Source organism: Diabrotica undecimpunctata, chromosome 9 (genome assembly GCF_040954645.1).
Source record: "Diabrotica undecimpunctata isolate CICGRU chromosome 9, icDiaUnde3, whole genome shotgun sequence".
NCBI lineage: Eukaryota > Metazoa > Arthropoda > Insecta > Coleoptera > Chrysomelidae > Diabrotica > Diabrotica undecimpunctata.
The window spans coordinates 54,818,018-54,842,419 of record NC_092811.1 but is presented as its reverse complement, the minus strand read 5'-3'; the positions used below and the strand labels follow the sequence as shown (position 1 = coordinate 54,842,419).

Here is a 24,402-nt window from a genome sequence, read left to right as displayed (position 1 = left end):
AAAAAAAGTGTAAAAGATGTGTTTTGTATTTACGAGTAATAATAAAAATTGTAAAAAATATATGTTTTTTTATTTACCAAATTCCCGGAAGAAGCTAACATTCTATTTACTATGTAACATGTGTTCAAAGCCAAATATTATGTTAGAATTGTAAAGAAAAAGATTTTTAGCTAAACTGCAATATATTTACGACTTAAAATGTTAGATAATAAGTAACAAAAAATATAAGTTTATACAGGGATATGTTAGTCATCGGGATGGATATACACCTATCCAAACATATTTAAGGTATTGGTACTGTTGGACGAGTCCATTTAACTCACAAAATAGGGGAGTTCGCTATGCAAACGGCAAACTTTTTTTTTTCAATTTCATTTAAATCTATAACACAGATAAGGACAAATAGCAGTTTTATGTAATAATTGAATGTTATGTTATTATTAAGTGATGTGTCTTTAAACAAACTCGCCCTAGTTTTTCAAAATCACTAATATTTGGCACGTTTCAAGGTCAACAAAGAGGTATAAAAGAACGCCCTAATAGAAGCCCTGTTCATTCTGCTGTCAACCTTCAACGAGTACGTCACGCTATAACTTTGACTGTGAACGTTGTGATTTGTTAGTGTCCAGTGTTGTTGTTGTTGTTCTCAAGGCGATCATCATGGTCTGGTCTTTAATTACCACAGGTAAACGTTTTATTTCTAAATTTAACACTTATTTAAATTCGTTTCAATTACGTTATGAAGAGTGCAAAGGTAATTTAAATATTGATTTAGCAAAGATATTAGAAAAAGGTATACAGGATGCTAAAGAAGGAGCCGGCTTTCAAAAAGGGGATAAAATTCGTATAATTGTTCGTAATGAAAATTTTAAACATCCCATATCAACAGGTACTGAAACAGATTTAAATACGGATAATATCTTGGCTCATATCGAAAACATTGTAACTTCTGACGAGGCCGTTCAAGTCGAAGATACTATATTTGATATACAAATTTTCAAGATACCTAGGGGTAGCGGACGACATAAAATTATAAATTTGGCAGAGGACCGTCGCACCAAGAAAAGCATTACCCAGATTAAAAATACCGACACTTTATGCGGGGCTCGAGCAGTTATAGTGGGCTTAACATACGTCACAAACGAGATTTTGGGCCACAAATTGATCAACCGTGATGTTCGTAACATACGTATAGGTCGAAAATTGCAGACTGATTTGGCCGAAAAACTTTGCAATCTGTTGGGCGGTTGTTATAACGATGGCTTTACGTTGGATAATTTTAAGAAGGCAGAGGAGTTATTGGATGTGCAGATAAAGATTATTTGTGCAGAAAATTTCAACACAATCATATACGAGGGCCCCGAAAAAACAGCCAAGATTTATTTGTATAAAAACGGGAATCATTTTGATGTTATAAACAGTTTGAAAGGTCTATACGGTACCCACTTTTACTGCGAGAAATGCGACACCCCTTATCAGGGCAAAAATAAGCACAAATGCAAGAAAGCACCACTTTGTACGATTTGCAAACATCCCGAGCATGACTTGACTACAAAAAGCAAAGTTTTGTGCAAGGACTGTAACCGTTATTGCTACAACAATGAATGTTTAAGAAACCATACAGAAGCTTGCAAAGAAGTATTTAAATGTGACAAATGTAATAAACTATGCAAGAGAGATAAGGAGCATGTATGCGGTTACTCCATGTGCAGAAACTGTAATACCTTTGTAGAAATAGCTACGCATCAGTGTTACATGATGAAAAAACCAGCCAAAGGAGGAGTTTGTACTGTAGCCTGTACTTGCAATAACAGATCAAACGTGATAAATTCAGGCTGTAAAGAAAATCACAAACAGTCACAAAGTTGCAAAGACCCTTGTATATGTAACAATCTCTCTGAAGAAAAAATAATGAAATGCTCTTACAACGAAAGATATATATTCTTTGATTACGAGGCAATGCAGGATACAGGCATTCATGTACCGAATCTTGTAATTGCGCAGGATTTCGACGGACATAAATTTGTTTTTAAAGACAATGAAGGGTTCTGTAGATGGTTAATTTCCGAGAAACATAGAAATTATACAGCGATAGCCCACAATAGTAAATCATACGATTCATATTTCATTTTAAAATATTGCGTGGAAAACACGATAAAGCCGTACACTATCTACAACGGGTCAAAACTTATGCTTTTGGAAGTCGAGGCTCTTAAACTGAAAATAATAGACAGCTCTAATTTTGTAGCCGGCCCCCTGTCCGGTTTTCCTAAAACTTTTGGTCTGCATGAATTAAAGAAAGGCTATTTTCCTCACTTTTTCAACACTCCTGAAAATACTCACTACGAAGGCTGCTTACCAGATATTGCGTAATATGGACCCAACACAATGAAAACAAAACAAAGATCTGATTTTAAGAAATGGTACGATGAGCATAAAAATGACCACTTTGTGTTACAGAAAGAGCTCCATACCTATTGCGATTCAGATGTTGATATTTTACGACGTGGGTGTTTGGAATTCCGTAAAGAATTTTTAGAAATAGCAAACATAGACCCATTTCAATATCTGACTATTGCCAGTGTGTGTATGGCCATATATAGATCTAAATATCTTCGAACAAACACCATTGGCGTTGTAAAGCAGGAGATAAAGGAGACATATAGCAGGGCATCAATAAAATGGCTCAATCAATTTTCTAACGTCCAACATGCTCTTAATGGCGGAGAAGTGACAATTTGCGGTGCAAAAGTTGATGGTTTCTCGGAAGAGTCGAATACTGTGTACCAGTACCACGGTTGCTTCTGGCATGGCCACCCAGAATGCTTTAAGAACGACACAGTTAACCACGTCAACAATGAGACAATGAGTGACTTGTACGAGAGAACAATAAGACGATCAAAACAAATAAAAGAAGCAGGGTACAACTTGGTAGAAATGTGGGAATGTGAGTGGTTAAAATCCAAAGAATGTAAAAACGCCGCAGATCCTCAACTTATTGAACCCTTAAAGCCTCGTGAAGCATTCTTTGGCGGTAGAACAAACGCCATAAAACTAAACGTGACTGGTAAAAAGCTCAGATACATAGATATTGTATCACTGTATCCAACCGTACAATATTACGATCAATATCCAGTTGGCCACCCTACAAAAATACATGCACCTGAAGTATACGATCCTAATTGGTTTGGTCTAGTACATTGCCAAATACTACCGCCTACTGATTTATACCATCCTGTATTACCTGTCAAAACTGACAAATTAATGTTTCCACTGTGTAATCAATGCGTCTTGGAAGATTGCGAAAATTGTGATCATGATGACTCGGAAAGAATGCTGAGGGGTACATGGACAACTCTAGAAATTAATAAGGCCTTAGAAAAAGGGTATAAAATAATAAAAATTCACGAGGTGTGGCATTTTGAGCAAACATCGACAGATTTGTTCAAGGGATATGTCAAAGATTTTATGAAGATCAAATTAGAAACTAGTCCACATACGTATGCCACAAATGAAGAGTACGCTCGGGCTGTAAAAGAGCAGATGGACATAGAGCTCGATTTATCTAAAATAGCCCCAAATCCCGGTAAACGAGCAGTCGCTAAAATATGCCTAAATAGTCTATGGGGTAAATTTGGCCAAAGAATGAATATGAAACAGACAGAGTATGTTGTGGACATTAAAAGATGGTACGAAGTTTTGATGAACGATAAAATAAATTTAACAAACGTCACATTTATTAATGATAATATAGCACAAGTCTCTTACGATTTTAAAGACGTGTTTGTGGAAGACCCAACATCTACGAATATTTTTGTGGCATTATTTACGACCAGTAACGCTCGTCTAAGACTGTACGAGATGATTGATAGGCTAGGAGAGGCTGTAGCTTATTTCGACACAGACTCCATTGTTTACATTGATGATGGCCTAAACACTGTTGAAACAGGTGAAATGTTGGGCGATTGGAGTGATGGGTTGCCTGGAGATGACTACATAGTTGAATGGCTCAGTACAGGTCCTAAAAGTTATTTTTACAAAACAGCCAAGGGCAAAGAGGTGACTAAAATCAAAGGTTTCACTTTAAACTACGAAAACAGCCTAGTACTCAATGCCTCCGCCATGAATGACATCATACACGATCCAACCAAAGAAATTAAGCTCACGTATGACCAGATCGGCAGGGATACAGAGACCAAAGATATTGTTACGAGAAAAAGGGTATCAAAGACTTTCAAGATGGCCTACAAGAAACGAAAAATAATACAAAGTGATGACTCATTAATTGACACAACACCTCTTGGCTTTCAAAAATTATAATAATAATATTACGCATTAGACATTGTACCTCATTCTTTATTAGACGCTGTTACAGGAAAGACGTGTTTTGTCTCGCTCGTGTTTTCGATAAATTTTGATTTTGTATAAATTAACAATGTCTGATCAATGGTCAATAAATATTATAAATCAGCGAGAAATAAAAAAATTCAACGCTTATCTATGCACTTTTCAAGTTAATTGTGACAACTTTAAAATAGGTGAAGGTTTAGAACAAGACAAAGACTATCTAAAAAACCATTTAGAGACCGCTCTTGAGAATATAAAAAAGCAAGCTGGCTACACAACAGGTGACAAAATCAGAATTGTTGCCTTAAATGATGACTTTAGACACCCGATATCGACAGAAACAAGTTCAAGTGCCAATATGTCAAAGTTATTAGAACAAATTAGCAATATATCGACATCTAACGCTGCTGTCCACCTGAGAAATACAAAATTTGATGTACAAATCTTGAAAATACCTAATCCGAAAAACCACTGATCTTCCTATGATGATGATGATGACGTTAGACACCCGATATCGCCAGAAACAAGTTCAAGTGCCAATATGTCAAAGTTATTAGAACAAATTAGCAATATATCGACATCTAACGCTGCTGTCCACCTGAGAAATACAAAATTTGATGTACAAATCTTGAAAATACCTAATCCGAAAAACCACTGATCTTCCCCGGGTATGGTAACTTTCTGCAGTATCAACGATGATGATTATATGAGATAATGGTTCCAAACCCAAGTATCAAGAAAGAAAATATAACAAAAATTATTAATATTGTATAAAGTTGAAAATTATGTACATAAAATAAAAATTATTGTAATCTTTAAAGGTATTAATACAATACATATATAAAAATTGTAAAATTTATGGACACATAAAATACCAAATTGTAATTAGTATTAATAAATATAATAATAAAATATAAAGTTTTTCATTTATAACACATTCTATATTGTTTAGCAAAAAAAAAAATAACGGTCTGAGAATATGCTTTAGAGAGTGTTATATAAAAATTTTAAGAAATAACTGCGTAAACTTAATGCATTATCTTTAAAAAACCTGATTTGCTTGGTACTCCGGGCGTATGCGTCAGCTAGGTGTCAGCTAGGTGTCAGGTATGCGTCAGCTAGGTGTCAGATATGCGTCAGCTAGGTGTCAGGTATGCGTCAGGTATGCGTCAGGTATGCGTCAGGTATGCGTCAGATAGGTGTCAGGTATGCGGCAGCTAGGTGTCAGGTATGCGTCAGGTATGCGTCAGCTAGGTGTCAGAGACGTTTTTGCTTTTATTAAAAAGTGTTAGTTCTCTTTATCGGTGGTGATCAGCACGTTATATAGATACGCATCACTTTTTCAAAATCATTTAGTGATTGACAGCTGGTGGAGTAAGACGTGACTATGTTTGAAGAATATGACTATGTGTTTGGCCCCGAGTATGTTGGCGATAGAACATGGAAGCTGGGAGAGACAACTTTAATATTTGAAGAGGATAATATATTAGTAGATGAAGAAAAGTTTCCAGCAACAGACGGTCTTCAGAATTTATTATTTTACAAGTATCCTAAAAACTTTACGCCTCTAGATCATCAAATGTACAAACGAATACTGCAAATAACTGATGTACACAGAGATACGTTGGGAAAACTAAGACACCAACCTTCACCCGAAAAATATCGTGACATTATTAGACCACTATTTAAAATGACTAAGAACAAGAAGAAGAAGAAGAAGATTCATATGAAAACAGATGGCAAAAAGGGAGTTTTAGATAATAATAATAATAATAACAGCCAGCAAAATACTATTGGTAATCGGATAGCGATAAACAACGATCCACAGAAAAGCTACTCTCCAAGTAGAATAGGTTATCTTTGTAAAGGTGAAATACGATATGTATAATATACATGTATATTATTAATAAATTATGTTAATTTTTCCAGTGTTTTATTTTCGGTGTTTAAAGTTTTTAAATTCATAGCTAAGTTCATTACCGTTTTTTGTTGTTATATATTTTTTACCGAAATTTTCCACTTTACCCTCGTATTTTGTTTTATTTTTATTTTATCAATGTTTTGATAATGTATTTAATCAAAGCATATTTTGATCTTTTTTTTTTTTTTTTTGACTACATAGCCATATACGAATAATTGTTCTTTGATTTTTTGTTTATATAAATGACGTTTTTACAAATAAAAGAAAGGAAAGCTATTTGGTTAGTTAAAAACAATGTTCACACTTTAGAGTTTGGACATTATTTTCAACCGTAACAACAGACGGGACGAGAACCCACAGCTTGTGTCTGTCGGGTTAGTGGGAGAGGTTGAATAGGAAAAGTAAGGAAATGTTTAAAGGTTTTGGAGAGATTTCTAGGTATCTTAGGCTAACATTTATATATATATTACAAGTATTTCTGTTTCTTCGTTTCACATAAACTACTTACTCAGTCACTAAGTTCGTCAGTACTTCCTACAGAATCATCTTCGGTATCACTGGCTAGGAAAAACTGAGTAGCTATACCAACAGTATGCACCGTTCCTCCACACGTAAATTTATACGTTGTAGGCATGGCGTGATAACCACAACGGGGGTGAAGCGTTGGTCTAAATACATCGTCTGTAATATTCTTCGTAAATGATGTTTTACATATTTGGCAAAAAAATGTCACCTCAATATTGACTGAGCACTTGGGGTCGCATTTGCACATAAGTGGCTTACAATTGTGAAACATCTTATGGTTTAATGATTATCTTACTCACAATGTTTAAAATACTTAAATACTATGTTTTTAATACACGCTGCTTATTATATCTTATAATAATATATATTTCTTATGTATTCTTATGCCGTTATTTGTTAAAACATAATAGCATTACTGAACAGATAAAGAAATACAGAACCTACTTATCGAATATAAAATTGTTTAAATACTTTTCTCAGTGTAGTAATAGAATTAGCCGTATTTGTTTGCGAATCCAGGAATATTTCTGTTAATTTGCATGACACATTTTTATCTAAGAATTTTATCTATGAAATGTATAGTTTATTGCAACTGCATCCTGTCTAACAAGCAATTAGAACCGCTGAATAAACTAATATCATCAAACATATGATTCGCAGACCTTAAATGCATCTGGATCATATGTGACTTTCGAATTTCTTATGATATATTTAAAACATACTTGCGGTCAAATATCTAAGACTGCATGTTTTTTTGGTATTCTCTGACTAATTATTCAAAATGCATAAAAAGACGGGATGCTGTATTTTATGCGACAATTTCTAACCAACTAATAATGGGTAAGTTTACTCTACAAACTTATTAGTCAAGTGTCTTAAATACCTATCTTTTTCCAGAACCGGCAATCAGAAACAGGATAAGGGCGCACCTCACCCCGCACCAGCGAGTAAGTTTTTGTAAAATTTTTATATGTTGATATAGGTAATTACTTGAAACGTATACTGCTATGCCTAGGTCTGCTCTTCTTCTGCATAACGTTGAATTTTTGTTAATTTCTACTGTTTTATTTTTTATATGTTGATATAGGTAATTACTTGAAACGTATAGGTCTGCTCTTCTTCTACATAACGTTGAATTTTTGTTAATTTCTACTGTTTTATTTTTATATGTTGATATAGGTAATTACTTGAAACGTATAGGTCTGCTCTTCTTCTGCATAACGTTGAATTTTTGTTAATTTCTACTGTTTTATTTTTTATATGTTGATATAGGTAATTACTTGAAACGTATAGGTCTGCTCTTCTTCTACATAACGTTGAATTTTTGTTAATTTCTACTGTTTTATTTTTATATGTTGATATAGGTAATTACTTGAAACGTATACTGCTATGCCTAGGTCTGCTCTTCTTAGGTGTCGCTGTTTTTTTTAAATCTGATCGCTACAAAATTTTAGATACATGTATTTTAATCTTGTTTTTTAATCGGTTTTTTTTTGTTTTGTTTCAGACCCTACCAATGATAGTACTGCGGGGCGAGGCTGCCCCGAACGCCGCAACCCCTGCGGATATGGTGCCCCTAGGCACCTATAAAGGGGTGCGGATTCTGTTAGGCGTACGCCAGGCCAGCGTGCTGGTCTGGCTATTAAAAGGTACTTTTGTGTATATATATTTTTAATACTTGTTTTTTTAATATGTTGTGTATTTTTTTTACAGAACAACAATAAAGAGTTGTAAAGAGTTGTTTTATCTTTTAATGTTTTCCTTTTTCCTTCTTTGTTAACCATGCTATCCTTTGTATTGGAAATTTACAAAAAATTATTAAAATATTAATTCAGTTTTCATACAATCTATAGACTAATAATTTTCTGTTATTCTACCTAGTTGTTTTTTATCTGTGCAAATTTTAACCTTTTTTTTTCATTCTGTTTTGTGCTTTGATTTTTGTTTATATAAATGACATTTTTACAAATAACAAATAAAGGAAAGCTGTTTGGTTAGTTGAAAATAATGTTCACACTTTAGAGTTTGGACATTATTTTCAACCGTAACAACAGACGGGACGAGAACCCACAGCTTGTGTCTGTCGGGTTAGTGGGAGAGGTTGAATAGGAAAAGTAAGGAAATGTTTAAAGGTTTTGGAGAGATTTCTAGGTATCTTAGGCTAACATTTATATATATATATATATATATATATATATATATATATATATATATATATATATATATATATATATATTACAAGTATTTCTGTTTCTTTATCTATGTGTGAATGATTCACGGAAATTTCTCTGCTAATAAAAACATCTGGAGCCATAACATCATGGGCTTATAAAATAGACGCTTTGGTCATTTAGCATTTGTCGTTCAAACGGTATGGCTGACTATTTAATGTTAGTTTTATTAAACAGTAGTGAGTTCGCAAATGTGACAATCAGTCAGAGTTTTTTTTCACGTGATCGGATTTTTACCTTCTCGTATTGTGTCAACGAGTACGTTTATACGAACGATCTACGTTTACGGCGTGATTTTGTTACGGGGGAAGTGCTCCAAATTCAGTTCGTGGTCGATTCAGTTATCGTCTCAACGATCAATTATATCCATAATACTGGCTTATTAGAACAGCCCATTGATAATTTCTCCACTGCCACCATTGTGCACGTTTTTACTCCTCATCCTCTTCCTTCTCAGCCTTAGTTTTCTCTAATTTTTATTCATTTCTACTGTTTTATTTTTATTTTTATATGTTGAAATAGGTAACTACTTGAAACGTATACTGCTATACATAGGCCTGCTCTTTTTCTGCATAACGCTGTTTTTTGAATTTTTGTTAATTTCTACTGTTTTATTTTTATTTTTATATGTTGATATAGGTAACTACTTGAAACGTATACTGCTATACATAGGTCTGCTCTTCTTCTGCATAACGCCGTTTTTTGAATTTTTGTTAATTTCAACTGTTTTATTTTTATATGTTGATATCGGTAACTACTTGAACGTATACTGCTATGCCTAGGTCTGCTCTGCTTCTGCATAACGCTGTTTTTTGAATTTTTGTTCATTTCTACTGTTTTATTTTTATTTTTATATGTGGATATAGGTAACTACTTGAAACGTATACCGCTATACGTAGGTCTGCTCTTCTTCTGCATAACGCTGTTTTTTGAATTTTTGTTAATTTCTACTGTTTTATTTTTATTTTTATATGTTGATATAGGTAACTACTTGAAACGTATACTGCTATGCCTAGGTCTGCTCTTCTTCTTCTTCTGCCTCCCGATGTTTTTCTGACTTGTTAATTTCTACTGTTTTATTTTTATATGTTGATATCGGTAACTACTTGAACGTATACTGCTATGCCTAGGTCTGCTCTTAGGTGTACCTGTGTTTTTTTTTTGTAATATGATCGCTACAAAATTTTAGATATATGTATTTTAATCTTGTTTTTTAATCTGTTTTTTTTTTTGTTTTGTTTCAAAACCTACCAATGATCGTGTTGAGGGGTGAGGCTGCACCGAATGCTGTCTACCCCGCTGATATGGTGCCCCTAGGCACCTATAAGGGGGAGAGGATTTTATTGGGCGTACACCAGGCCAGCGTGCTGGTCTGGCTCTTAAAAGGTACTTTTGTGTATATATATTTTTAATACTTGTTTTTTAATATGTTGTGTATTTTTTTTACAGAACAACAATAAAGAGTTATAACAAATTTTTATCTTTTAATGTTTTCCTTTTTCCTTCTTTGATACCCATGCTATCCTTTGTATTGGAAATTTACAAAAAAATTATTAAAATATTAAGTCAGTTTTCATACAATCTATAGACTAATAATTTTCTGTTATTCTACCTAGTTGTTTTTTATCTGTGCTATTTTAACCTTTTTTTCATTCTGTTTTGTGCTTTGATTTTTGTTTATATAAACGACATTTTTACAAATAACAAATAAAGGAAAGCTGTTTGGTTAGTTGAAAACAATGTTCACACGTTAGAGTTTGGACATTATTTTCAACCGTAACAACAGACGGGGCGAGAACCCACAGCTTGTGTCTGTCGGGTTAATGGGAGAGGTTGAATAGGAAAAGTAAGGAAATGTTTAAAGGTTTTGGAGAGATTTCTAGGTATCTTAGGCTAACATTTATATATTACAAGTATTTCTGTTTCTTCATCTATGTGGGAATGATTCCCGGAAATTTCTCTACTAATAAAAACATCTGGAGCCATAACAACATGGGCTTATAAAATAGACGCATTGGTCATTTAGAATTTGTCGTTCAAACGGTATGGCGGAATATTTACTGTTAGTTTTATTAAACAGTAGTGAGTTCGCAAATGTGACAATCCACCCGGTAGTAATTAATTTTCTTAGTTTTTTTTTTCACGTGATCGGCTTTTTACCTTCTCCTATTGTGTCAACGAGTACGTTTATACGAACGATCTACGTTTACGTCGTGATTTTGTTACGGGGGAAGTTCTACAAATTCAGTTCGTGGTCGATTCAGTTATCGTCTTAACGATCAACTATATACATAATACTGGCTTATTAGAACAGCCCCTTGATAATTTCTCCACTGCCACCCTTGTGCAAGTTTTTACACCTCATCCTCTTCCTTCTCAGACTTAGTTTTCTCTCGCCCGTAACACTTTCCCTAAAAAACAACTAGACTTTTTATTTTCTCGCTATAGCTGCGAAGATTTACAAATAAGATAGTAGATATATATATATATATATATATATATATATATATATATATATATATATACACATAAATGTTACCTTTTAAAACAATAGACAAAAATATCTTAATAGTGATTTTATTTTCATGAATTTTAAAATTGAATAAAAAGTTAAAAATGAAATAGTTGTCAAAATAACAAATTTTAACTCTTTACGGCCTTCTTGTGGTTAGCTGTAAAAAATTTTTTATTAATAAAAAAGTTCGAAAGAAGAACATAGTTTTTTAAATACAGAATATATTTTTAAATTCAAAATAATAATAATAATTTTCAATCTTACCTCAAAACAGCTGATTGGCTACGGCTAGCATGCCTATCAACACTGCTGCATCTGCAAAATAGTTTTTCAGTTTGTGTTCCATACATAGTTATACACGGTTGTACTTACAAGCAGCAGAATCAGGATATACACTACTCGTTCTAAAAAAAAACAATGAAAAATGTGTGTGACTAATACTAGATTTTTTATCTTACCAAATTACTACAAACATACTTACCAAATAGTCCTATAGCTGTAAAGTAAATAAACTGTATATTTAAAATTAACAAAATAAAAAACGTTTTTACCTTCGATGTCCATATCTATAAAAATTAAAAATTAGGTATCGTCTAAATGATATTTTAGTTTTTTAACTTACATGTCAAAATGTGAGTCACTGTAAAACCTGCTAAAACTACACAACAATTAGTACTTTTTTTTAATATGCTTAGGGCTTACTTACTTATTAACGACTGCACATCTACAAAGAATTGAATAAATATCCTCTCTTTTTTCCCGTTTTATTTATTTATACTTACATGCTATTATAGCCGCCACTGTAAACAAAAAATTATAACTAATAATAATATAATAATAATCGGTAATCGATACTTACCTATGTCTCAGCCCTGTTCACTGAAAAAGGTAATGATTTTCAAATGATCTACATTATTAGAGTAAACTCACTTAGGTGTTCATCTAAAATCAATATATATATATATATATATATATATATATATATATATATATATATATATATATATATATATACATATATATATATATATATATATATATATATATATTGTTATGATATGTAAAATCAAGAAAATATGGGTTTGTTTAAAATATTTCAAAGTTCAACAAAAAATTAAAATAATTCAGAAAGTATAACCAACAAACATTTCTAAGAAGGAAAGTTATTAAATCTTTGAATTACCTGTACCAAACAAAATGTAAGCTTTACATCAATCATTTCTTTGTTAAACGTGAGTGACCCGCATAAGTTTAAATGAAACAAAAGACAAATTGAAACGGGTTTTTACAAATGCATTAGTGCAGTGATTAAAGACAATAGAAGATATTTTAGAAAAAGGTTTTTGTTAGTTTTAAGATTTATAGAAAAATATTATTTGTAAATAAGTTTTAGGAAATTTATAATTATAGGTAAAAATTTGTTTGTTATCGAAATGAAGAAATGGGGGAATTGTGACGAGTTGTGATTGGCGGAGATTGAAAAAGGTGGGATAAGTGTGTGGGAGAAAGTTTAGCGAGATTGAGGAGAGAGAAAAGATAGCAGTCAGTGGGTTTCCAAGTCTTTGAGAAGAACATTTTTTGTTCTCTGGCGATTCCGAAGAAGTAGCAAGCAGTAGTGTTGAATGTTAGTGAGTTTTTGTGGAGTTAGTGTATCTGACAGAAGCTATAGCAGCCAAATATTGTAAGTCATATTTTTCTACTTATATTCCAAGAGTCACTGTTCAGGCCAACGAGAGATTCAGTTTATCGTAAAGAGAAGATATTCCAAGAGTCATTTTATCACTCGGGCCAACGAGAGATTCAGTTTATCGAGAGGAGAAAGGCTATCATAATTTGAATGATTTGTGCTTTTGAAGGAGATCATTAAGGACGATATACTTGCAACAATCTGTTGTAAGATTGCTGATTACATAGGGAGCAGTTGAGAGGAGATAATACAGTCAACAAGGAACAAGGATTTGGACCACTCATCATCAGAGAGAGATATTTTTGTTTTCTGCAGTTTTTTCTTTTATTGATAACACAATTTTTACACGTAATTTAGAAAGGATATAAATATTTGGATTAGGAGAGTTAGAATAGTTTGGGATTTTGAGATTTCAATTAATATTGTTTGTACCATTAATTTTTGATTGTTCACGTACGGAGAACAAAATTTTGAGAATCCTTATATGAGATTTGTTTATTGAAAACTTTTGAGTGTGAATTATTTCATTATTTTTATTTCAATATATATTGTTAGATCATATGTGTTTTTTATTATTCCGGTATTCTCTGGACCTTACCTTTCACATGTAATAGCATAGATATTGAAGCACGAATTTAACCCTGAGATAAAAGAATAAAAAAATTGTGATAGAGTCATAATCATATCATTTAAATAATTTTAATTAATCAAAAAAATTAATTAGCTAATTATAGCTTGGCGCACCAAGACTTTAAATATCACAATAACTGGCTTCCAAAACGTGGGGCTTGAAAATATCGCAGCTTTACATTTGAAGGAAGGGAAAGGGATCTGGAATAAGTACAGGTGATCCAGAGATAAAAACATATAACATTGAGGGAATTTGAATTTGAAAGTATTTTGACAATTTTTTCCAGGGAATATAAATTTGATTTATTGATTGATCGTAGTTAGTGGATATTTATTGCTATTGAATTATTTAATTTATTTTCTTTACCAATCGTACATTTGATATTTATTTTGAATTATTTGAATTTTACTGATTGCATATTTGATATTTGTCGTGAAAATTTAATACATTTGGGGAGAAATATGGTCGTGTTCTGAAACATATAGAGTGTTGTAAAATTTCACATTTGGCGGGGACAAAAACAATAACAAAAAGTAACAACATGTCTGTCACAAGGAGGCAAAGTAAAATGCAGGAAAGGAAGGAGGATAACAGAGAAGATGAAACAATTTTGGAAGAAGTATCGGATAATGAAGGAAATGTGACAATAGTTGAGGAGAAAAAAGAACTATCAGGAATAGATAAAATATTACAACTAATGCAACTCCAGTCACAAAAAATGGATAGAAATCAACAAGAAACATCACTAAAAATGGAGGAAACAAAACAAACAATAGAACTAAATAACAGAAATATAGAGCAGCGTTTGGAAAACTATGAACAGGAAATTAAAGGATGTGTTGAGGGGATAAAGAAAGAACTGATACAACAAATAGAAGAGATTAATGAAATTAAAAATAAAATGGAAGAACAAGAAAAGAAAGTAGAAAATAAGATCAAGAAAATTGAGACTGTACAGAAAAAGGAATTAGAACAGTTAGAAACAAAATTTGAAATGGCTTTACAAGAAGACAAGAAAGAAATAGAAAAACAAATTGAGGATATCAGAAAACAACGAGAGATGGGAGACAGGAGAGAAGTACTCATCCAAAGTCCGGGTGACATAAAAATACAATTTGGCGGGGATATTCGGAAAACACACCCAGTACCGTTTGTTAAAAATTTGAAAACCAAATTACAACATACTAGATATTTTGACGATTGCAAAGAAACAATTAGAAACCATTTAAAAGAAGGAGCAGCGTTATGGTATGAAAGCAAGGAAGATGAGTTTGAAAATTGGACAGATTTTGAAAATAAATTTCTCAACTATTTCTGGGGAAAAAATAAACAGAGAGAAATCAACCAAGAGCTACAGAATGGAAAATATCACGAAAAAATGGGAATATCTGAAGAAAGATATGCTTTGCAGATATATAACAATTCAAAATATCTAGAATACAAATATTCTACCGAACAGCTGGTAGAAATGATCAGCAGACATTTTGAGGAAACGTTGGAAGACCACGTGATTTTGAGAAATTATCAAGATATTGATAGTTTGTGCCAATTCCTTCAATTAAAAGAAGCAAAAAGAAAAGAAATGAGAAATAGAAGACAACATGACCAATATAATGGACCGGAAAGAAGGTATTCATCAAATTATGACCAGAGAAACCGACATCCCAGATCAACAAACGAATATAGGCCGAGAAATTACAATAATTACAATAGACAACAAAATTACGATAACCGGAATGATACACAAAATAGAACAAATGAAAATCACAACAGGAATAGAGATGCACAAAATCCTCCGAATAGGAATACGAACGAACAAAGGGACGATAGAAATAATCAGAGATTCCAACGACAAAACAGAAGAGAGATGAATCATGTGGCAATAGAAAAGGAGGAAGAAGAAGTATTCAATGAATCCAGACAGGATTTTCAATAAGGCATCCACTAAACAAAAGTAAAAAACTCTCCGGTATATTTTGTCACCCGAGAGAGTTTATACAGTTGGCGGGAAACGAAAAACAAAATTCTAATTCCAGTCTAATTTTTTAGATGCATTTATAAAACATAAAGCGATTAAAATTCTGATTGATTCTGGATCGGAAATTTCGTTAATCAATAAAAAACTAGTAAAAGAATTAAATATGGACAGATTTGTGTATAAGATTCCGAGGGTTGCTTTAGTGGGTGCAAATAATAAAAAATTGACGACAGTAAACGAAGGTTTAGGAGTACGGATCAGAGTGGGAGACAAATTCTATATTATGCAATGTGTGGTAATCGAAGATCTAAATCATGATATGATAGCGGGAATTGATGAATTGAGTGAAAAACATATCACCATCAATTTTTCGGAAAATCAACTGGAAATCAGAGCAGAACCAGACAACATAGAAGAAGAAAAGGAAACAGATAGGAGAAAATTTTCTGAAAGGATAAATGGACAAGAAAAACATAAAGAAATCAATATGACGGTAGAGGATAAATCGAAAGCTCAAGAAAAAAATCAATCCGAAGAGGAAAAGAGAATAAAAAAAAAGAAGAAGAGTTCGAAAAGAAAGCAGGAAAAGAAGGAAGTTATAAGCAGAAAAATGGAAGGAGCCGAAACATGGTGCTCGGAATACCAGATAGAAATTAAAGATAAAGAAAAAATAGAAGAAGAAATAACGGAAGAGGACAGAGAAGAAATGGCAATTATGGACGAGAATCCAGAATTTTGTGAAGAAGTAATACGGACAGTGAACACATGTGAACAAACTGAGGATGAAAGAAAAATAATATGTGGAGAAAACATGGAGAAGGAAATAGAGAAGATTTTAGAAAATTATGGAGATCTTATTAATGAAGAAAGCCGAGTGGCTAAAAATTATGAACATTCTTTTAAAGTTAAAAACTTAGAAAATTTTAAATCGAAAACATATCCAATCCCGTATAAATACAGGCAAAGCGTCGGACAGGAAATTGAAAATATGATCAAAGACAAGGTGATCGAAAGATGTGACTCTCCATATATCAACCCGATAGTATGCGTAAAAAAATCAAATGGTGATTTGCGATTATGTTTAGATGCAAGAAACATTAATTCGCACACAATCGCGCAATACGAAGCGCCTTTGAACATAGAAGCTATTTTTGGACGAATCACAGGATCACACATTTTCTCCAAAATCGATTTGAAACACAGTTTTTGGTTAATACCTTTGGCAGAAAAGTGTCGAAATTATACCGCTTTTTCTATCGACGGAGTGGTGTACCGATTTAGGGTAGTACCATTTGGACTACAAAGTGCATGCGCTGCTTTGGTTCGCGCATTACACACAATTTTAAATAGACATGGAGAATTTGTTGTACATTACATAGATGATTTATTAATTTTCTCACCGGATATAACAAGCCATCTACGACATATTCATACTGTTCTCGAAGAACTTGATCAAGCCGGATTAAAATTAAATATTCAAAAGTGTCAGTTTTTCCAAAAAGAGGTATTGTATTTAGGATTCAAATTAGACACAAAAGGGATTAGTCTTGCAGAAGATAGAGTCGAAGTCATAAACAACTACCCTAGGCCAACCAATTTAAAAACTTTACGGGGATTTTTAGGAATGGTAAACTATTTCAAAAAGCTGATACCAGACCTCAGTACAAAAGAAATACCGCTAATAGCATTACTTAAGAAAAATGTCAGATGGAAATGGGGAACGGAACAAGAAATCGCTTTCAAAAATTTAAAAGGAGCTTTTTCCACAGCTGTAAGAGTGCACCACCCAAGATATGAGCAACCTTTCATTCTCAGGACCGATGCTTCCATAAAAAAATTTGCAGGGGTGTTATCACAGATACAAGACGATATAGAGGTGCCAATATGTTTTGTTTCCCGTGTAACCAAAACGTATGAGAGAAAATACAGCGTTACTGAATTAGAGTTTGCCAGTGTGTTATTTTGTGTAAACAAATTACGTTTTTACCTACTTGGGGCAAGATTCACCATTGAAACGGACCATGCAGCGTTGGTACACATAATGAAAAATAGGTTGGTAAATAATAGAATTCATAGGGGCATTCTTTTACTCCAAGAATATGATTTTGAATTTAAATATATCAAAGGAACGGACAATATTTTGGCTGATGCATTGACGAGAGATGAACAATTCCGCAAAGAGGATCACAAAACTCTCCACGTAGGCATGAACATAATGAGAGAAGAAGCAGGCTTATTTTCTTTGGCCAAAATCAGGGAAAATCAGGAAGAATTGAATGAAAGAGAAAAGCAAAGGGCTGAACAAGAAAATAACCTATATTTTAAGAGGGTCGATGGTAAAGAACTCTATGTAATCACGGAGCAAATGGCAAAAGAAGTTTTTTTAAAGTTACACTGTGACAACGGACATATTGGAAGTAGAAAGGTGTGGCTTATGTTCAGGGAGAACTACATTTGTCGACAGGACTATACAATAGCCAAAGAGGTGACTCGAAATTGTGTGACATGCCAAAAGTGTAAAAGTAGGAACTTTAAAAATGAAAACGTCACAAAAAACGTCGTAGCTCGGAGGAAACTGGATATTGTTGCTATTGATATGTTGAGCGATTTGATACCAACAACTCAACGGAATAAACACATATTAGTTATGGTGGATCTTTTCTCAAAATATGTTAAATTGTACGCATGCAGAACCACAAAAGGAATTGAAATACTTAGGAAAATAGACAATTTTGTAGAAACGGTGGGAAGACCAGACAATATTTTATTGGACAATGCGACATATTTTAGGAACGAACGTTTTAAAAGGGAATTAAGAGAGAGGGGCATCGATACAAAATTTATAAGCATCCGTCATCCACAGAGCAACCCATCGGAGCGTTTTATACAAGAAGTCACAAAATTTCTACGAATTGCCGCGGAAGAACATCATCGACATTGGGACAGAAAAGTGTTTGAGATCGAGACCTATTTGAATTGTGCTCCAAATACGGTTACCAAAGAGACGCCTTTATATATAATGAAAGGAACAATGCCTACAAGACCGTGGGAAGACACCGCCCCCAGACAATACGAAGAAGTGATCGAGTTGGTTCAAAGAAGATTGAGACGAAGTGGAGAGAAATATCTCCAAAGACAAGAGAGAACCCGAAGAAGAAGGCCGATCAAATTCCAGAAAGGAGATAAAGTCTTAGTGAAGGCACTGAGGGTGTCGAATTTACAAAATGGTGTTTGTGCTAAATTGATGCCGATATTTGAAGGTCCATATAGGGTCAATACGGAAAATGGGGTGAATAGTTATGAATTAGCGCACATAGAGACCGGAAATATACGGGGTATTTTTAACATTCACGACATCTATCAATATCATGAATAGATTTTAATAACATAGTGAAATGATTTGATCCTGGAAAACTTTTGTCATTTTAAAATTTAACAAAGAGTTTTCGGCAGATCAAATGGCGGGGATTTGTTATGATATGTAAAATCAAGAAAATATGGGTTTGTTTAAAATATTTCAAAGTTCAACAAAAAATTAAAATAATTCAGAAAGTATAACCAACAAACATTTCTAAGAAGGAAAGTTATTAAATCTTTGAATTACCTGTACCAAACAAAATGTAAGCTTTACATCAATCATTTCTTTGTTAAACGTGAGTGACCCGCATAAGTTTAAATGAAACAAAAGACAAATTGAAACGGGTTTTTACAAATGCATTAGTGCAGTGATTAAAGACAATAGAAGATATTTTAGAAAAAGGTTTTTGTTAGTTTTAAGATTTATAGAAAAATATTATTTGTAAATAAGTTTTAGGAAATTTATAATTATAGGTAAAAATTTGTTTGTTATCGAAATGAAGAAATGGGGGAATTGTGACGAGTTGTGATTGGCGGAGATTGAAAAAGGTGGGATAAGTGTGTGGGAGAAAGTTTAGCGAGATTGAGGAGAGAGAAAAGATAGCAGTCAGTGGGTTTCCAAGTCTTTGAGAAGAACATTTTTTGTTCTCTGGCGATTCCGAAGAAGTAGCAAGCAGTAGTGTTGAATGTTAGTGAGTTTTTGTGGAGTTAGTGTATCTGACAGAAGCTATAGCAGCCAAATATTGTAAGTCATATTTTTCTACTTATATTCCAAGAGTCACTGTTCAGGCCAACGAGAGATTCAGTTTATCGTAAAGAGAAGATATTCCAAGAGTCATTTTATCACTCGGGCCAACGAGAGATTCAGTTTATCGAGAGGAGAAAGGCTATCATAATTTGAATGATTTGTGCTTTTGAAGGAGATCATTAAGGACGATATACTTGCAACAATCTGTTGTAAGATTGCTGATTACATAGGGAGCAGTTGAGAGGAGATAATACAGTCAACAAGGAACAAGGATTTGGACCACTCATCATCAGAGAGAGATATTTTTGTTTTCTGCAGTTTTTTCTTTTATTGATAACACAATTTTTACACGTAATTTAGAAAGGATATAAATATTTGGATTAGGAGAGTTAGAATAGTTTGGGATTTTGAGATTTCAATTAATATTGTTTGTACCATTAATTTTTGATTGTTCACGTACGGAGAACAAAATTTTGAGAATCCTTATATGAGATTTGTTTATTGAAAACTTTTGAGTGTGAATTATTTCATTATTTTTATTTCAATATATATTGTTAGATCATATGTGTTTTTTATTATTCCGGTATTCTCTGGACCTTACCTTTCACATGTAATAGCATAGATATTGAAGCACGAATTTAACCCTGAGATAAAAGAATAAAAAAATTGTGATAGAGTCATAATCATATCATTTAAATAATTTTAATTAATCAAAAAAATTAATTAGCTAATTATAGCTTGGCGCACCAAGACTTTAAATATCACAATAATATATATATATATATATATATATATATATATATATATATGTAAGTAGAGTATATTAAGAATGCTTAATATACTTACTTTATACTTACTTTATGCTTACAATATATGCCTTGTTCATCTGAAAAAAGAATATTGATAACTGACTGGCCCTTTCTTACCACCCAAAAACACTATTGATTGTATAGGTTTCATTGTAGCAACTATTCAAATTAATAATATTGTTCCCTATTTATATAGGATGCTGCTTATAGTGTTTGAGGTTTTACCTTTTTTTATTTTTTATAATGCGTCTAATTGATGATTATACTCTTAGAAAAATGAGAAAATATATAGTTCTAACTTTTGCATTCCATAGTATGTTATATTTTACGCCTTTAGTCTTATTTCTTGGTATTGCAACAATTATTCTTATTTGCCTGTTATTGCAACATTTTGCATTTTAATATAAAGGCTTATGACTTGTATTTTTATACTTCATGTATTCGTTTATTGGTCTATATCTTAGGTTTCGTCTATAACTTGTATTTTTTTTTATTTTTTTATACTTTCTGTATTCGTTTCTTAGTCTCTGTCTTAATATAAAGGCGTATAACTTGTATTTTTATACTTTGTGTATTCGTTTATTGGTCTCTATCTTAGGTTTCGTCTATAACTTGTATTTTTATTTATTTTCTTTGATAGTACGCGCTTCGTAGGTTTTGTAATTGACATATGAAAAGACTATATTCACGTAAAAGAAGAATAGACGCTATCTTCACGTTGCGTAAAAGAAGAAGAATTGATGTTGCGTAAAAGAAGAAGAATTGACGCTATCTTCACGTTGCGGTTAGGTTAGGTTTGGTTAGGTTACGTTAGGTTAGGTCAAACGTAAAAGAAGAAGAATTGACGTCAAGTAAAAGAAGAAGAATTCGTAACAGAAGAAGAATTGACGCTATCTTCACGTTGCGGTTAGGTTAGGTTACGTCAAATCTGGGTCAGGGGTCTGGGGAAATTTGCCATATTCTCCATAAGGAGCGCGCGGTTTTTCCCCAGAATCTGGGGAAAAAAGTGGGCTGAAGTGGTGCCTTATCTACTAATAATTCAGATATTCAATAACAAGCTTTTGCGAGCATTTGCTATTTACAGGGGTAAGATTTCATGTGTCTACATATTATATTCTCTACTGTTGGCAGTTTTTTTTATTACAGCTCAAGCTTATAATATAGATATGCGTTATTTTTTATCATACTGCTTTTTAAGATGCTTAAATGTACATATACTCCTTTTTGTGCTCCACTTGTGAGAGTACAATATTACTGTAGTACATGTACGCATTATTTTGGTAAGGATGTAGCATCAGCGGAGTTTGATGCATACATCCAGCATAACACAACCCTACACCCTAGGTGTGGGATGCTGGCAGTAATATCCTCGTATATATTTACCTGTAACGAACGGAGGCATAGCAACAATTTTTGTTGCAAATGCCGACAATAAGTCCGACACTGATTCGCAAATAGAAGATAGTGATAACGATATTTCGGAGGATTCATATTAGATTTCTAAAAAATATCGTTATCACTATTATTTGCTATAGAAAATTGAGTTTAGAGAGTATAATGTTATTGATCTATATAACGTTAAAAATCTAAATAGCTCAGACAATATATTTTTTTTTAAAGTGCAATTTTTAAAATTTGTGTACAGTTTATAAATACTGCTTTTGCAGAGATACTGAGATATGATTTTCCGAACGAAAACTAGTACGTATGGCAGTAAAATAAACGTGTTTATAAAACTTTTTTAAACTTAAAATAAAAAGAATTAAAGTTTTAATTCTTTAATTCCTTCTCGACATCAGTAAATTTACAGAGTAAAATGTAAACTCGTTACATTTTATTTTGTAAATTAATTGATAGTAAACAGATTATATATATATATATATATATATATATATATATATATATATATATATATATATATATATATATATATATATATATGGACAAGGTTGGATGAGGTTCAAGCCTGCATCCGAGGTGACTTTCGATGATGTATGGAACAAGATAAATTCTATATATATAAGAGTAATAGCACCGGACTCAATACCGAAACGTTCTGTCTCGGTAATACAACCGTAAAGAGGGCCACACCATTTCTTGCCTCAAATTCGAACTCTATAAACACTTGTATTAGCCGCTTACATTCGATACTTGAGAAACATGAACAGTTGGTGTTGCAGTAACAGTATGTGTTACGCCATAATTGCATGTGTTCTATTTTCTAAGGCTTTGGCCTAGCTAAGGCTAAGGTGAACAAAAAGTTATATGCCACAGAAAGCGTATACATAGTCATATTTTTCAGTAAATAGAAGTTTTTCAAACGACACACATACATTCATCTTTGAAAATATTATTTACAGGAAATGTTTATTCGTCTTCCACAGGGTACTCTATTAATTAAAAAATTCATATGGAAGATATTTTCTATTATATACATACGAAATCGTGTATACGAGGGACCCCCTATAAATTTTATCTCGGACAGAGGTCTTCTTTTTATTATAAATATCAAATGTGGCATTCATCGTGATCCATACAATTTGATCTAAAATAATGAGTTTCCTAACCATAGCTATGGTAATATCAGGAATAGGATCTAGTGTAGGATTTGTAAGCATTGTGAATGTTAAGTTTGAAACATTTTGCCACAGCTGAAAAGCCATTCCTGCATCTTTTTGCGTCTCAACCGTTTTTTTTTTAGGAAAATACCATCGCAGGTGATGTTTCCGCCATGAAGAATTTATCTAAATTCGTGATCACTGTGGTGACAATGCGGGCGGCACATAAATTCTATTGTTGCATTATTAAGCAATCCATCCACTGGCAAATTATACTTTTCTTGTAATGTAATTAGTAACGTTCAGAGATCTGTTTTATTATCGATACTTTGTTCATATTTATTTAGATAAAAAATAGAATCTTTTTCAGAGAAATCATTGCAAAGCATGCATGTGAACGTTAGCATGAAAAATAATACGTGTACTCCCTTCAACATATTTACTGAGAATGATTTTAAACATATAGGTGTTGAGAATATAACACTCTTTAACACTTACACTGCCACCATAGTGAGAAAAAGAGGGTCCTTCTGGCCGTAAATATTTATCCCTCTATATACACACACAATTAAAAATTAAGCATATATTTACACGTTTCTTAAAAAAAAAACGTTAATTTGCGTTTGTTAGAAATGAGAATCACCATATGATTCACGCGGCCTTGTTGGCTGATATCGTTTATTACAGCCGTGTGCATCATATGCCGATTCACACAAAAACAAGTCCATATAATTCACGTGGTCTTGTTATCTGATACCATTTATTACAATTTTATGCCCATTCCCACAAGATGAGTCATTTCTTGCAAAAATGCAATTTTGCTATAAATGGATATTATTCATTTCCAAGCGTTAGCCCGTAGGTGTTAGTCGATTTCTCTGAGTATTTTGTGTAAATCTTTATACTGTGAAAATGAATTACGAAAAAGAACAAGAAAAATTAAATCGTCTGTGGCAGGAATATCTTTCAGATGAAGATAATGAACCATTTGAAGATTCTGATGATGAGTTTCTCCCTAGTAATTCTGATAGTTCTTTAGATAATGAACCAATTAAAAAAAAGTAAAATTAATAAATAAACCAAGTACTTCTGGCA

At 32.6% G+C, this 24,402-nt stretch overlaps 1 protein-coding gene across 10 annotated transcripts in view; it reads left to right on the top strand.

The window, feature by feature from the left end:
- The first annotated feature begins 2,297 nt into the window (after nucleotides 1–2,297).
- Nucleotides 2,298–24,402, top strand: part of LOC140450093 (uncharacterized) — a 141,509-nt gene continuing 119,404 nt past the window's right edge. For 4 of the 10 annotated variants that reach the window (XM_072543526.1, XM_072543523.1, XM_072543520.1 and 1 more), the window contains exon 1: nucleotides 2,298–8,157. In XM_072543526.1, the coding sequence (XP_072399627.1) occupies nucleotides 2,389–4,320 (1,932 nt within the window). In that variant the 5' untranslated portion in view covers nucleotides 2,298–2,388 and the 3' untranslated portion in view covers nucleotides 4,321–8,157. Of the gene's footprint in view, nucleotides 10,155–24,402 lie in introns of all 10 variants that reach the window. The other 6 variants (XM_072543527.1, XM_072543525.1, XM_072543522.1 and 3 more) reach the window with 4 other exon arrangements.